Genomic DNA, 15,391 nt, shown 5'->3' on the forward strand with positions numbered 1-15,391 from the left:
TTGTTACAAAATAAGTCAGTCACTCTGCTATTTGTTTTAAGCACATTAAGAATCCTACTGGATCAGACAAATGGTCTCCTTAGTTTTCCTGTTTTCCCAATAATAGCTAACCAGATGTCTCTGAAAGCTTGTGAAGATAAGAAGGCAATTATAATCTCATCAGTTACTGGGAGCAACAGTGGCTCCAAAGGTACAATATCTCTGAACTTGGAGTTAGCATGTAATAATAATAATTGATAGCCTTATCCTCCATAAAATTACATAACTCACTTTTAAGTCATCTAAGCTAATGGCCAACACTTCTTGTGGCAGTGAATTTCACATGGAAATACTGACTGAGGAAGTACTTCTGTCCTAAATCTTCTGCCAGCCAGCATATTTGAACATTAGGTTCTAGTGTTATGAGAAAAATTGCTGTATTTCACATATAAATTATTTTATAAACCTCAGCATACCTCCCCTGCCTTTTACCTCCAAAGAGACCCAAGTGTCATAACCTTTCCAGAACGAGAAAGGTGCTCTAGCCCCCAGTAATTTTCACTGCCCTTTTCTGTATCTCCAGCTCTCCTTTTGGAGATGTGGCAGGTGATAAATGTGCCTATGATTATGACAAGAGATTTCAATGCTATGATAAAATTAACTGGTTTGGGCATCAAACCTAAATGTCTGTCCAGTACAGTTATAAGACCCCCTTTTGTACTTCTGAAGAAATTCACAAGCAAGTAAAATTGATCTGCAGATCTAAGTATAATCTTCCATAATTTTTCTGCTGATGTTGCTTCTAATTCCCTACTCCACAAAGTTATACAACAGAAATCATCTGATGTTAACAAGTATAAGATAAAATAAGGAATCCAAACATGTTATTTATCAGTCATAATTTTATAACTTCAGAACAGATTCCAGAATATAGCTGTTTTCAGAAGCTAGATTCTCTATCCCAACCCACTTCCAAAAAGATATTAAAATATTTCCCATTAAAAAATGCATTAGTTAAAAGAGGAAACACTGAGGCTTTTCGGTTTGCATAGGGCTTAAATTCATGATGGGTAGTAAGTGCGATTTCAAGTACAAATTTATGAGCCACCCTCATTGAAAAGGTTCCATGAATACATAAGGTGGGCAGCAGTCATATGGCACATTGAGGTAATACAGAGTCTGTGCACAGACAAATTGATTTAAGATACAAAAATGGCTGTGTTTTCCCACCTACCTATTGGGCGGCTAGGAAGTGCTTTGCATTAAAAACCAAGACCTCTTATCCCTAAGAAAATGACACTGAGAGGGGGAAATGCCAGTGTTTTCTGCCCTGTTGCACTTGCAATCAAGCCTTTAAAATAGAAGAAGCTTTAACCCAGGTTCTGATGAGACAGACAGAGACTTACAGTGGAAGTTTTCCTCTGTGCTGTGGTTTCTCCAGCCATCTCAGCAGCATGTTTGACAGGTCAAACCTTCCTCCCACCTAACAGCACAGATGCCATAAGAATACTCTGGTCTGGCAGTGAGATACAGTCAAGTTGAGCTGGGTTGCACAGGAGATACGGGTTTACCATTCATAGTCCTGTTAACTTGTTTTTCAAGCAGACAAGTGCCTGATTCTTACTCTGCAATTATTCAGCAACTGTCAACTTTTTTTCTTGGCTTCCAGTCCAGGCCCGATCAGACATTTTCCAAGCAAAACTGATAAGGAACTAAAAGAGGTATTTCCGGCAGGACTCCGTGCCACATTTACACTCGATTCGCATCCGCTTCTTTGGTGAGCCACCAAGGCCTCCCACCAGCCCAAAATTAGAGTCCATCCTTGTGCTTTCAGCATTTACTGGGTCCACTGTGGGAAAAGATTTATTCTTTAATTATTTAAGGTATTTATAGATAGGAGAATCACAAGCTTTTACTTTGTAGCATACCTAGCATGGGCTGGCATCCTGTTCAGTAATTATGATTTCATAAGTCTGCCTTATACCACCAAAGTTCAGTTTTAGAGATGTTGTGCATTCAACAACCAAAAGATACCATCTACCCAAAATCTACCTTTTCAGCCACCACCTGCAACGTGGCCCTTGCTATTTTACTGGAGAACAGAGGATGAGCAGAGATTCATCCAGCACTGCAACAAGCATAGGAACAGGCTATATTGTGGAGAAGGAAATGCACTGCTGAAAGGATAGGTGTTGAGCAGTATCAGTAGATGTAGCTAAGGAAACATTGCTACATCTCCCAATGCAGGATGTCAGCGACAAATATACATTTCCTAGTACATGCTGAAATTGGTAACAAGGATCCTCATTAGCCCATATCTAACCGTTAAATATCTAACAGTTCCTTTAATGTGTAGCTACCTAATGCACCCTTAAAGAGAAGGTAAAAAAGTACAATTTCCTTACAAAGGTGGTAACAGCTCTGCTTTAGTTCAGAGGAAATCCAAATGGATTAATAATAATAGTGGTCTTATAACACCCTTCTTTAGGCATGATGGAACTCTGCCTTGTTTTAGCAGTGCATCAAACACTCCCCTTTACCCAATCTGCTTCTGGCTTTTTTCATAAGCCAGGAAGGGAAAGGGTTGAATACACATGTGGTGGTCTTCGCCTCTACAAGATCTTGTCCACATCTTCAGGATATAAAAATTGAAAAGTATCCACTATCACTGGACAGGCAGAAGCCACAATTGCACCTGCTGGATCTGTATTAATTATAGCCTGCAAGTCAGAACAGATCAAAGCAATTTTATTTGCAAAATGCCAGCCAAGTTTGCAGAGCAGGCTTTGGAGTGATCTGAATTCTCTTTGGTGGTGGGCCTGCCTCCAAAGGATTGCAGCTTTTATCAGTTGAACTATTCATAGACTCATAAGAGTTGGAAGAGACCACAAGGGCCATCCAGCCCAACCCTCTGCCATACAGGAACTCTCAATCAAAGCATACCCAACAGATGGTCATCCAGCCTCTGTTTAAAGTCTTCCAAGGAGGGAGACTCCACCATACTCGATTCAAAACAGGATTTGTAGTCTTAATCCCTGTTTCCTGAATGCAGTATCAAACTACAATAAGTTTCAACACCTTCTGGAATTCTCCAGCATTCTCCTCACCTTGCATGTTGTAGTCAAAAGTAAGTTCCTCACCAACACGAATAGATCGAGTAGCAAAGAAGGCAATGCGTGGGAGCCGCTCGTCCAAATTTTCAATGAAGACATTGTACACCTGTAAATTGGGGTTGCACTGGAGCACAGAACACAAATCAGAGGAAAGCAGTTAAGAATACTATATTAAAAATTATGTTGAAGATCTATCTCCCCATGCCCCAGGATTTACTGCACTCACACTGTGGTTGACAAAATGAGAAATGTTGCCATAGTAAGCAGCATCCACTGTGTATACATCTTCTACATAGTCCAGGTCAAACAGGTAAGTAGCACCTTGCCGATCATAGATCTGACCGCGTCGTTCAGCCTCCTCTGATGTGATGATCTGGGAGGGATGTGAAAGAGAATGAACTCTATAGAAATATTTACTTTTGCTTTCTTAGTCTCTACTGTGAACTTCCCTTCCAGGGCCCTGTACAACTGGCTAATTGTTTTCTTGTAATGGTTTGTAATGGTTTGTAATGTTCATGCTTTTGCATATATCTTAATAATTTTACATCTCGTCTGCAGCTACTTGATAAGTCTTGTTTTCAAAGCAAAACCCTAAAACCACTGCCACCATGACAGATAAGTTTATGAAAGATTTCCAGATCTTCAAAGATCCTCGGAAGTTCAAGCTGATTACTGAAATAATCATACAATGTATGTTGGCCACCTCCCTCCCCTTGTGTGGTACCTTCTCTATACTGCAGATGTCCAGTAGATGGCTCCAAAATATACCCTCACACTCTTAATTTGTCTTCAGGTTGCCTGTCTTGGAGACCCCATGAATTCATTAGGGTTTCCTAGGCAAGGAATAATCAGAAATCATTTTGCCAGCTCCTTCCCCATTTTGCCAGTTCCTAACCATTGGCAGTCTTCCATCCAAGTACTAACCAGGGCTAATCCTGCTTAACTCCTAAGATTAGATGGGATTGCGTACCTTTAAGCCAGGGGTTCCCAAACTTTTTGACTCATGGAGCCCTTATTTCAATGGCAGAGCCTCTAAGAGACTTACCCTATGTTTTACAAGTTAATGGTGTTTAGGTATATACATTGTCCCCACGTCATACGCGGGCGCGCTTTATGCGGCTTTCAGCATACACTGAAAGCTGCATGGGGAGGAAGGTGCGGTGCATCCCATAGGGACGAATAGGGCGCGCGCCTCTGGCGCATGCATGCCACTGCGTGTATGAGCCCCATTCATTTAAATGGGGCTTGAGCATAGCCGTTATTTCTTTTACACAGGGGAGTCCAGAACGGATCCCCGCATAAACAAAGGGCACACTGTATATAAGAATATATTCTTACTCTTTAATTTCATTCAATTTTTATTTCTTTCATTTTTCTGGAGCAGCCGTGGAGCATCTGGTAAGTGCATGCAGAACCCTAAAGGTTCCTCAGAGCACAAAGGGCTATTTAGGTTCTCTTTCAGGTAATAAGACTCAATATATCCTTACTACAGAAACATTTTTCTTGTGCAGATATGACTACACAACAAACAAGTCTGAAGTGTTTGTCCTTACGGCCTCCTTGCCTTCTTATTTGTTTGCTTAGAAGATTTAAATTCTGCCTTTCAGCTGAGAGTTCCTCAAGAGGACCAACAAAAGATTGCAGCAGTACACATGACATAAAACACACTAATAACTTTTAATATTCTGGCTAATGAACAGGGCCAGAATGTATCTTGTTGACATATAACAGGTGATTTACTGAGCAAAATCAATTATTCCCATTCATGTTTTTGTATTTTGGTCACTACAGAATTAAATACTCTATCTACCTTAAGCTGAGATACAGCAATTTCTGAATTGAACAATAGTTTGAAATGGAGGTTAGGGGAGCTAAGATTTTAGGGAGAAAGTTTATTGACTGGTAGTCAAACTAAGGTCTAGAACACACTGCTGAAATAAATAATCCAGTCTGAGACTGCTTTAACTGTCTTGGCTCAGTGATAGGGAATCCTGGGAATTTTAATTTATTGTAGCCTCAGAGCTCTGACAGAGAAGGTTACATGTGTCACAAAACCAGAATTCCCTAGCACTGAGCCAGGACAGTTAGAGGTCTCAAACTGGATTATTTATGCAGTGTGTTTTGGACCTAAGTGTCTAGGGAACAGTCTCTCTACTATAAGACCTCAACAGTGTTTATCTTTCTTTCAGGAGAATAAACTTTTCCTTTCTGCATGCTCCTCTTGAATTATCTATAGGCCAGATATCCTTTACTATTTGCAGCAGGCCTAGAATTCAAAGGATTTGCTTCTATTGGACAAAAACAATAGGTGAGAGTAAGCAATACCTCCATTCCATAACTGCACTCCTTTATTCAATTTTCAGGGCAATTCTCATGCTTTTGATCTCCAAGGATACTGCTTTTCTTTTGCATCTTGACTAATACCTCCTTTATCCCTGACAAGACTCTTCAACTGGCCTTCAACAGACGACTTCTCCATCTTACACTGGATTTCACCTCCTATAGTGAACTAGTCTATTTCATGATAAACGTATTCTTATCCCTCTGATGTGTGTACACATAATGCCCAGCCCTTTTAGGATGGCGATAGGAGCTGTTTAGGATTAACTGGAACATTTGTAGCAGTTCTAATCCATTAGAGTCAGTAAGAATGAGGGAGAGAGATTAATCAAAGCAGGATGAGGCGGGAAAGGACAAAGAGTTTTCGTTTGTTTCTAGTCTGGCCAGTAACAAATTACAGCAGAGCAAACAAAGAGCAGCCTCTCTAGCCTCATTGAGCCTGAGGAAAATCAGGCCAGGAGGGTTGGGATAGTATTTCAATAGCAAATAACATATACAAGCATGTAGTGAGAGTGTAATTTAACTTATCTGAGTTTTTTGAGGAGGGTGGGGAATGTGAGGAGAGGGGTGCAGCCTGCCAAGGTCTACAAAAGGCAACATGATCCTTGAACTCTCAGAAGTCAGCTGTTTCTATCCTAATAATCCTAATTATATTATTTCACATTCACTGCTTTGAATTTACTTACTGCATTTCATTAACAGCATGAACATTTTGAAAGCTTTGAAAAGGATACAAATCCACAAAATAAGTTGCATAATTGTATATGTCTACTCAGAAATGACTTCCACTGAGTTTAATGGGAATCAACCCATATAGGATTTCAACTCCTTTTCATTCATTCATTCATTCATTCATTCAACATCCATATGTTATTTAGCAACACTTATCTCTACATTTTCCACAGATCTGAATACAAACCACACTGCTAGAGCATGTCACATGCATACAGGCCATTACTACCTCCAACATTTACAGCCGTGGAAAAAGTCACCTAGGTTTAATTTTTATTTCTCTCTGCATACTGGATCACAAGGAACCTTCTGCCTTGTGTCTGCTCATCCTACCTCTCCCACATATTCCATAACAAAGCTGTTCTTGCGGATCTTCTCCAACGTGCGTACACCCCAGCCACGTCCATTTGCTGTCCGGAAAATGCAAAGGTCATAACGAATGCCTCTCTGTACCACTCGGTTGGGGCAGTCAATCCCACAGGTGCAGCGAGAATTGCACTCGTAGATGGGCATGCCAGCCTTGATCTTCACTTGGCCGAGCTCATTATAGGCAAATTTATGGTGGGAAACACCAGGACAGCAACCATCAACTGCTTCTGACAGACAGTCTGAGCATTCACAGCCCACGGCCACCTGGTTGAGAGTGATACCCTCCCCAACCTTGTATTCATTAATGTAGACAAAGTCCCGGGGAGGCCCATCCAGGTCCACCTCATTCTCAACCACAATACGTCCCTTGTGGGTGCGCTTGGCATTGAGCTCATGCTCCCAGTTTTGCAAAGCTTTCCGCTGTTTGGCCTTCTGCACCAGGTAGCTGGAGATGCCTTGGTCAAGCAAACGGATGTTCTTCTTGAATTTACCTCCTCGGCGAATTAAAGCCTGCTCTAGGTCCCGGTGGAACTGTTTCAGTATGGAGATACAACGCAGGTTCTTCCTGGGCTCCCAGGTGTTCTCTGATTCAGGGTAGCCCTGCCACTTCACTAGGTAGTACTCCTCATCCTGCGTAAAAGGTAACCATGCAGTGTCAGCCTCAAACATGCCAATTCACTTTCCATAACAGATCCCAGAAAGTAATGTCTCCCAATATCTGTTGTCTACTAAAACCCAAAGCCAAGAACAAAGCCCAGGAATCCCACAGAGAATTTAGCAACTCTTCATCATCCCATTCTAATAATCATTCTGTAGCAGTGGGCACTTTCATCCCCCCCCCTTCCGCAAGACTGTCTGAATAAGTTAAATCTTATTAAAAGTAATGAAGCTAAAGTAGAAGTGGGGAAAGCATCAACAATTTTTTAAAATCCCAGTTAACAAATGGACACCTTAGAAATGAGGAACCCCAATGCAAGTTTTTCTCAAAGGAAGAAGCAACCATAATGCTTTGGAAAGGCCTGAGAAACTCACTCCGACTTTCTTGTAGTCACAGAGATATTCCACTTCAAAATCACAGAGGTTTTTTCTCGTAATGCCCAAGGAAGGGCAGCACATTTTCTCCAAACGACATAAATCTTGGAGTTGGGACCAAGTCGACTTGCAACAAATAGTACAGGCTACAGGGGATAAGGACAAATATCCACAGTTAGAAGTAACACACCTTTTCTTCTCTCTCCCCACTTTTTTTTAAAGTAGTACATTATCTGGCTGCCCCACCCAGCATCTTATCTAGTATCTTTAGATAAAGAGAACCCCCAGAAGTCTGACCCAGGAACACTTATCTCAGAAAAAAAGGGTTGTGTAAATAATCTTAGAAGCACATACTGCACATCTAGATTTACTTTTCCACTTGAGTTCCAATTCCAATGTGGAATTCCCTTCCACATTGTCTTCCATCTATAACTTGATTGTATTCTTTAGCACAGAATTGCTCTTAGTTGCTACGAATGTTAAAAGAAATTCAGAGTAATTGCACCACATTTGACTATTCACATAATGTAAAACTAATACGTCAAAACATCAACCATAATAAAACTGGTGATGTAGCACATGATCTGACCTTATACATATTTGACAGCATTGTCAAGATTGTTGCTTTCAGCTCCATAACCTCACAACCTTCAAATGGGTACACACCCAATGTGTACTAGCTGCTTATCCTTAGATGTCCAAGCAACATCCATCTATGACGTTGTTGTTGTGTGACATAAAGTCATTTCTGATTTATGGCGACCCTAAAGCAAACCTCTCTTGGGATTTTCTTGGAAAGATGTTTCCTTCATTTGAGGCTGAGAGCGTGTGACTTGCACAAGGACACCCAGTGGGTCTCGTGGCTTTGCTGGGAATCGAACCCTGGTTCCTAGAGTCATAGTCCAACACTCAAACCACTATGCCACGCTGTCCCCCATCTATGATATTATTACCAGCTTTAAGCCCAAAGTATAGAATCATTTTTTGCTTGTCAGTTGCTCTAAACCAGCTCTGATCTCAATAACATAATTACTTCCCCATTTTTATAAATAACAGACTATAACTAATTTTTTAGAGTTCACTGTTCTAATCAGTAATAACTTTTTCCATTCTCCAATTTAATTTTTTTGATGGGCTATTTGCAGCGACCAAAATTGCTCAGCAGCTTACAACACATAAGAAACAACAAAGGCCTTGCTCTCAGGTGCACAAACCTGAAGAGAAAGACTGAGTTAAAGAAAGAGGAATCTTTCAGGGAAGTGGTGAATAGCTGGCAAAACAGGCCATGAAAGGGTTTTCCTCCATCACAATAGAAGAGTGCCAGGACAACAAGTGGCAATTATGCAGATAGGCAAGAGGACCTCATTCGTTCTCCCTTACTGGTTCTTGGACCCATATCATTTTAACTAAAGAAAGTAAAGTTGGCCCTCCACATTGGTTGCTTTGACTTTTGCTAATTTGATTATTTGTGGTTTTGATTAATATGTCCTCTCTAGGAATCTCTAAGTCATCCAGAGAAATTCTGCTGGACGTTGGCCATAGAGTTGTGCTGGAGAACCTAGAAGTCTAGTGAAAACACTTCTCTAGGCATTTGTAGCTCCTCCAGCATGATTCTATGGTCAACTTATGGTAGATGTTGAACACAGAATTGCATTGGAGGACCTGGAGATTCCTAGACATGTTCTCTCAGGTAAAAAGAATACTGGTTTTTTATTTATTTGTGGTTATTCTATATTCATGGAGTCCTTCATCCCTAACTGCAGAGAACGTGAAGGGACCACTGTACAGTGGGCCCTTGGTATCTACGGTCAGCCCTCTCCATTTGCTGCTTTGACTGTTTGCGGATTTGGAAATTGACCACAGAGTTGGGTTGGAAGATTTAGAAGTTACTAAGGAACACACTTCTCTAGACATCTGTAGGTCGTCCAGTGTGATTCTATGGTTAACCTCTGGCAGGTGTTGACACAGAATCCTAGAGAGGTGTTCCCTCAGGTTAAAAACATAGTGGTTTTTTTTATTTCTGGTTTTTCCACTTTCACGGGGGTCCTGTGCCCTAACCCCAGTGAATGTGGAGCACCCACTGTATTGCAGTTTGGTTCCAGAATCCTCCAGGGATACCAAACTCCATGGATGCTCAAGTCCAATTAAATACAATGGCGTAGTAAAATGGTGTCCCTTATATAAAATGGTAAAATCAAGTATGCTTTTTGGAATTTAAAAATGTTTTAAGAAATATTTTTAAGCCGCAGATGCTGTTGACTCTATAGATAAGGAGGGCTAACTTTAATTATTTCTACTTCATAGGGCTCCTTACAGGTAGAAAGTAAGTACTTGGCATCTCCAGGTCAGGTTGAGATCCTACTATCAACTTGACCTGGAGATGGTAAGGGATGAGAGTACACAAATAGAGGAACCAGCATCTGACACAACGTAAGGCGACTTTGCATGTTTTTATTGTAATTTCAGAGGATGTATTTTGTTATAGTCTAGTCTGAATTCATCATTCTATGACTTGTATAAAGAAATTCAATGTGTACCAGACCTGAAAAAAATGGCAAAGTCTTCAAGGAAACTGGTTTGTTCAAACAGTTTGCCTTTCACCTGCAGAATCTTCATTCTTTTCAAGCCAATAAAACTGAAAACTCTAGGGTGAAGGTCAGCACTAAGTGAGTGTTGGATAAAAGGTCAGATGTCATTATGACCTGTGATTAGCACAAGATAACCCACCCCAAGTCTTTATGATCAAAACACACTGCAGAAAAAATCCAGTTTGAGGCCGCTTTAACTGCCCTGGCTCAATGCTAGGGAATCCTGGGAACTGTAATTTATTGTGGCACAGGAGCGCTCTGACAGAGAAGGCTAAATGTCTCACAAAATGTTTCACACTTCCAAGAATTCCCTAGCATTGAGCCAGGGCTGTTAAAAGCGGTCTCAAACTGGATTATTTTTGTAGTGTATATTGATGAGGGAGCAAGCTTGTTTTCTGCTGCTCCAGAGACTAGGACCTGGAGCAATGGATGCAAGCTACAGCAAAAGAGATTCCACCTCAACATTAGGAGGAACTTCCTGACAGTAAAGGGCTGTTCGACAGTGGAACACATCAGAGTGTAGCTGAGTCTCGTTCCTTGGAGGTCTTTAAGCAGAGACTGGATGGCCATCTGTCAGGTATGCTTTGACTGAGATTTCCTGCATGACAGAGGGTTGGACTGGATGGCCCTTGCAGTCTCTTCCAACTCTACGATTATAGTCATTTAGCTACCTCCCCTTATTGTGAGATTATCCCAGCTCCTATTGTTCCCGATATATTACCAGATTTTTTTTTGGGGGGGGGGGACCCAAACCAAACCATAGCAAAAGCACATGTATTGCAACTTAATGGAAACAAACTCAACAGTGATTAATGAAAATATCCAACAAAAAGGAGGGTTAAGCACAAAGGCATTTTTCTCTGAAATTCAAAGCTGTCTAAAAATTTTCCACCAAGATAAAACTCTCATGATTAAGAAAGTTACACTATTTCCGCTTTTTGGTCATTTCCTGGTGTTATCAAGCTCATTCTCTTCTCTGCTGTTTGAGAGGTATCAAGATTTCTGGCTGATCTTCAAGAACATTCATCCATAGTAAATTAACACGAATAAGAGGTGGTTATTCTTAACGCAGTGATTTCTACCAAATCTACCCCACCCGTTACTCAAGCTCAAACTCTATCCTGCCTTTTCCTGGGGGGAAAGCAGGATAGAGATATTATAGTAATGCAGATTGCAATAAGATACTGAGAGAGCAGGGACTAAAGGCAGAGACTATCTTCCCTTTCTAAATGTTTTATTTAATTATTATTGTTATTGATTTGGAAGCTTAAGAGCAGGTAAAACATAGGTTTGTTTGTTTTTTAACAAATAAGGACACATCTGAAGTACCAGTGTGGTTTGAGCACTATGTACTCTGGAGAACAGAGTTCAAATCCCTGCTGGGGCACACAAACCCATTGGGCAACATTGAGCAAGTCACACACTCCCAGCCTCAGAGGAAGGCAAAGGCAACCCCTCCTCTGAACAGATCTTGCCAAGAAAAACCTGTAACAGGTTTGCCTTAGGGTGACCCTAAGTCAGCACTGACTTGAAGGCACACAACAACAAAGATGCATCTCACAGGGCTCCATCAAGAACCTGACGGGCCAAAGGTTTGAGTCAAGGTGACCAGGCATGCTCTTTTTCCAGGATGTGCCCTACGTTTCAACCTCTTGTCCAGGAGAGAATTGCAAAATGTCATCTATACTGAGCATGGCTAAGAAGCATGGATGTGGATTTAAATGAGTGTTTTTGATTTTGTCATGTCCTCAGTTTTTCTTGAGAATCCTCCATATTACTGTGCCTTGCCCTCCTTTGTGGTTAGGACATCTGGTCACCCTGGTTTGGGTAGCATTACTGGCCTCAGCAAAAGTGAAAGTTAGTTGGTCTCCAAAAAAACAACAACACTAGAATATAGTAATGCTGATAGGAAGCGTGTGAGAGAATATTAAATGGAGCAAAGCTTTTTTAGGGACAGGAGGTGAAACACAAGAAAGCACACCAAAAAGGGGGCAGGAAGGTGAGGAGACAAAACAGGGTTCACAGAGTGGCTTTCTTTGAATTATTATTATTATTATTATTTGCTGAAGACTGGGTTGACCTGAGGTCCTAACCACAAAAGAGGCCAAGGCACTGCAAAATGTAGGACTTTCGGGGGGGGGGGGGGAATGTTACAAAATAAATGCTGGAAACACTCATAAATATAAATTCATGCTGCTTCTTAGCCATGCTCAACATGGAGGACATTTTAGAATTCCTCCTGGACAGAAGGCTGGAATGGAGGGCATGTACTGGGCTGCAACCAAACTTGAGAAACAACCCAGTTTGACCCTCACTTTAACTGCCATGGCTCCATGCGATGGCATTCTGGGGGTTTTAGTTGAGTTGTGGCACCAGAACAGAGCCATGGCAGTTAAAGTGGAGTCAAACCAGATTATTTCTGCAGTGTCGATGCACCACTGGAAAAGGAGGACGTCTAGTCACCTTGGCTGAAGAAAGCAAGCAATGGATCTGAGGAAGCATGCTCTAGTCTAGGAAAGCTCAAGATGCCACCTTCTTTCTTTCAGTGAGTCTCAAAGGTGCTACAAGATCTCTCCACATACAGATTCCACAGGCTAATACGGCTATATCTTTGAATTCTCAGCCTCAGGGGAAGCCAAAGGCAAACCCTCACTGAACAAGTATGTAGAGAGATCTTTCAGCACCTTGTAATGACCAAATGCATCTGAGGAAGTAGACTTAAGGGCCTGAACAGACAGGCCAAAATAAAGCTACTTCAAGTCACTTTGGAGGTATGCTGTTTAAATGACACACGCATCTTAAGAAGGCAGAAGCTGCGCCAAAGCTGCGCTCCAGTCCTTAGGACAGGAGTGTGGCTTTGGCATGGCTTCCGACCTGCTATGCATCATTTAAACAGCATACCTCCAAAGTGATTCGAAGCAGCTTTATTTGGGCCTGTATTTGGCTCCTTAATCTACAAAAGCCAACTTCTTTCTTTCAGTCTCAAAGCTGCTCCAAGATCTCTCTACAGACTGATTCTGCAGGCTGTTAAATCTCTGAAAGAAACAAAGCATGGGAAGGACACAGGAAAGACGAATCACTGCTGGACTTAAGAGAAGCATTTGAGGATCTGTGAGTGAAGGGAGTCACATTTTACACACACACACACACACCAAAAAACCGAATCACTGCTGGGGTTAAGAGCAGCACTTTTATTATCTGTGAGTGCAATGAGCCACGTTTTAACATACACAGAGAGAGACACGCACATATATGAGGTGCGCCCATTCACAGTCCTCTCTCTCTCTCTCTCTCTCTCCCGTGGAGGAGACTCTTCTTTCTTTCTTTCTTTCTTTCCACGCTCGCTTCTCCCCCCTCCCCTCCCCTCCCCCCAATTCGCTTCTGCCAATCATTTTTCCCGCTCTGGGCGCGCGCTCCCCCACTCAGCCTCTTAACGGTCGCTTCTGAGTGCCTCCGCCGCGCGCCGTTTAGAACGTTGCCGCGGCGGGCGTTGATTGGCTGGCGGCCTCTTGCGCGAGCCCCCCTCCCCCCTCCGCGCGGTCAGCTAAGCGACTCTCCTAATCGCCACCAGTTCAAAAGCGCCCCCCGCCCCGGCGCGCGCGCTTGGCGGTTTCCACTCACCTTTTAAATTTTCCGCCATCTTGCGCTTCCCTCTCTCCCCTTTTTTTCCCTTTCTAAAGTTCCCTTCAGCCACTGCGGCCGCCAGAAAGTTTTCATCTCACACCCGACGGCCAAAGGAGGAGAGGCGGAGCCTGAGGGAGGGATCATGGCGCTCTCCGAGGCGCTTCCTCTCTCAGCCTCCGCCTCACAGACCCAATAGGAAGATGGGGAGTGTCTTTTTTCTTCTTTCTGGGTTCCCGCCCAGCCATTTTTTGGGGGGACCTCCTCTTCCTCCTCCTGGCCCTCCTTATTCATATCCTATTAGGCCCCTTCGTGGTTCTCGGCGCCAAAATTGCTTCAGATAGAGTGACTACCTGGTTTTCTTTAATAAAAGGACACCCAAACATCCTTCATGGTCCTCACCTTTCTAAGTTCCAAAATACACGGCAGAAATAATACTCCACTTTGAGACCGCTTTAACTGCCCTGCCTCAGTGTTAGAGAATCCTGGGAATTGTAGTTTATTATGGAGTCTGAGCTCCCCGACGGAGAAGGCTAAATGTCTCACAAAACTAGAGTTCCCAGAAATCCTTAGCATTGAGCCAGGGCAGTTAAAGAGGTCTTGTTTTGGACCTAAGTTATATCAGTCTTGACTTGGGAGAGATGGCTATAACAAACAGTTTGAGACCGCTTTAAGTGCCCTGGCTCAGTGCTAGGAAATCCTGGGAACTGTAGTTCATATGGAGCTTGAGCTCTCCTACAGAGAAGGCTAAATGTCTCACAAACTACAGTTCCCAGGATCCCCTGATATTGGGCTGTTAAAGCGGTTTCAAACTGGATTATTTCTGCAGTGTGTTTTGGACCTAAGGCTGCATCCGTGCTACAGAAATAAGATCGGTTGCTGGTACCAGAGCCCTCTGACAGAGAAGATTAAATCTCCCACAAAACTACAATTCCCATAATTCCATAACATTGAACCATGACAAGGTGGCGTTGAATTGGATTATTTTCAATTATGTACTCTAATTTGTACCTCAGTAAAAGTGATCCATCACAGCAAGGAGGGTGAATATATCAGTCTGGATGCAGAATGAAATAGCTCCTTGTTTTTGTGTGCCTTCAAGTGGTTTCCAACTTATGGCTGGCTTACCATGGGGTTTTCTTGGCAGGATTTATTCAGAGGAGGTTTGCCATAGCCTTCCCCTGAAGCTGAGAGAGTGTGACTTGCCCAAAGTCACCCAGTGGGTTTCCATGGCAGAGCTGGGAATCCAACCCTGGTCTCCAGAGTCATCCTCAAAACACTTGTGGCAAACCTATCACAGGGTTTTGTTGGTAAATTTCTTGAGGGAGATTTGCCATGGCCATCCTCTGAGGCTGAGAGAGTGTGACTTGCTCTAAGTCACCCAGTGGACTTCCATAGCTGAGCAGGGATTCGAACCCTGGTCTCCAGAGTCATCCTCCAATGCTCAAACCACTTCTACCCCATGCTGGCTTACAATCTACATTACTACCACCACTATTACAGTACAGTGGTACCCCGGGTTACGAAATTAATCCGTTCCGCGGAGCCCTTCGTAACCCGAAAGATTTCGCAACCCGAAAAAGCCATAGGCGCTAGCGCTAAAAGCCGCGATTTCGT

At 42.6% G+C, this 15,391-nt stretch overlaps 1 protein-coding gene across 5 annotated transcripts; it reads right to left on the minus strand.

Moving 5' to 3' along the window:
• Window positions 1–895: 895 nt before the first annotated feature.
• On the minus strand, window positions 896–14,871 carry LOC149322880 (histone-lysine N-methyltransferase SUV39H1-like). 5 transcript variants are annotated; one of them, XM_089484181.1, is made up of 6 exons: window positions 14,786–14,871; window positions 7,566–7,711; window positions 6,498–7,163; window positions 3,319–3,465; window positions 3,087–3,216; window positions 896–1,828 (listed from the first exon to the last, which is right to left on the minus strand). In XM_089484181.1, the coding sequence occupies exons 2-6, from the start codon at window positions 7,647–7,649 to the stop codon at window positions 1,692–1,694; spliced, it is 1,164 nt and encodes a 387-aa protein (XP_089340307.1). In that variant the 5' UTR covers window positions 7,650–7,711; window positions 14,786–14,871; the 3' UTR covers window positions 896–1,691. The 5 variants fall into 5 exon arrangements, with proteins under 5 accessions (XP_089340307.1, XP_089340275.1, XP_089340283.1 ...); XM_089484149.1 differs by lacking the exon at window positions 14,786–14,871 and adding an exon at window positions 13,775–13,971; XM_089484157.1 differs by lacking the exon at window positions 14,786–14,871 and adding an exon at window positions 13,402–13,442.
• Between the last annotated feature and the right edge of the window lie 520 nt (window positions 14,872–15,391).

This window comes from Sceloporus occidentalis, unplaced genomic scaffold, assembly GCF_023333645.1.
Source record: "Sceloporus occidentalis isolate IW3139 unplaced genomic scaffold, rSceOcc1.0.p SCAF_1, whole genome shotgun sequence".
NCBI lineage: Eukaryota > Metazoa > Chordata > Lepidosauria > Squamata > Phrynosomatidae > Sceloporus > Sceloporus occidentalis.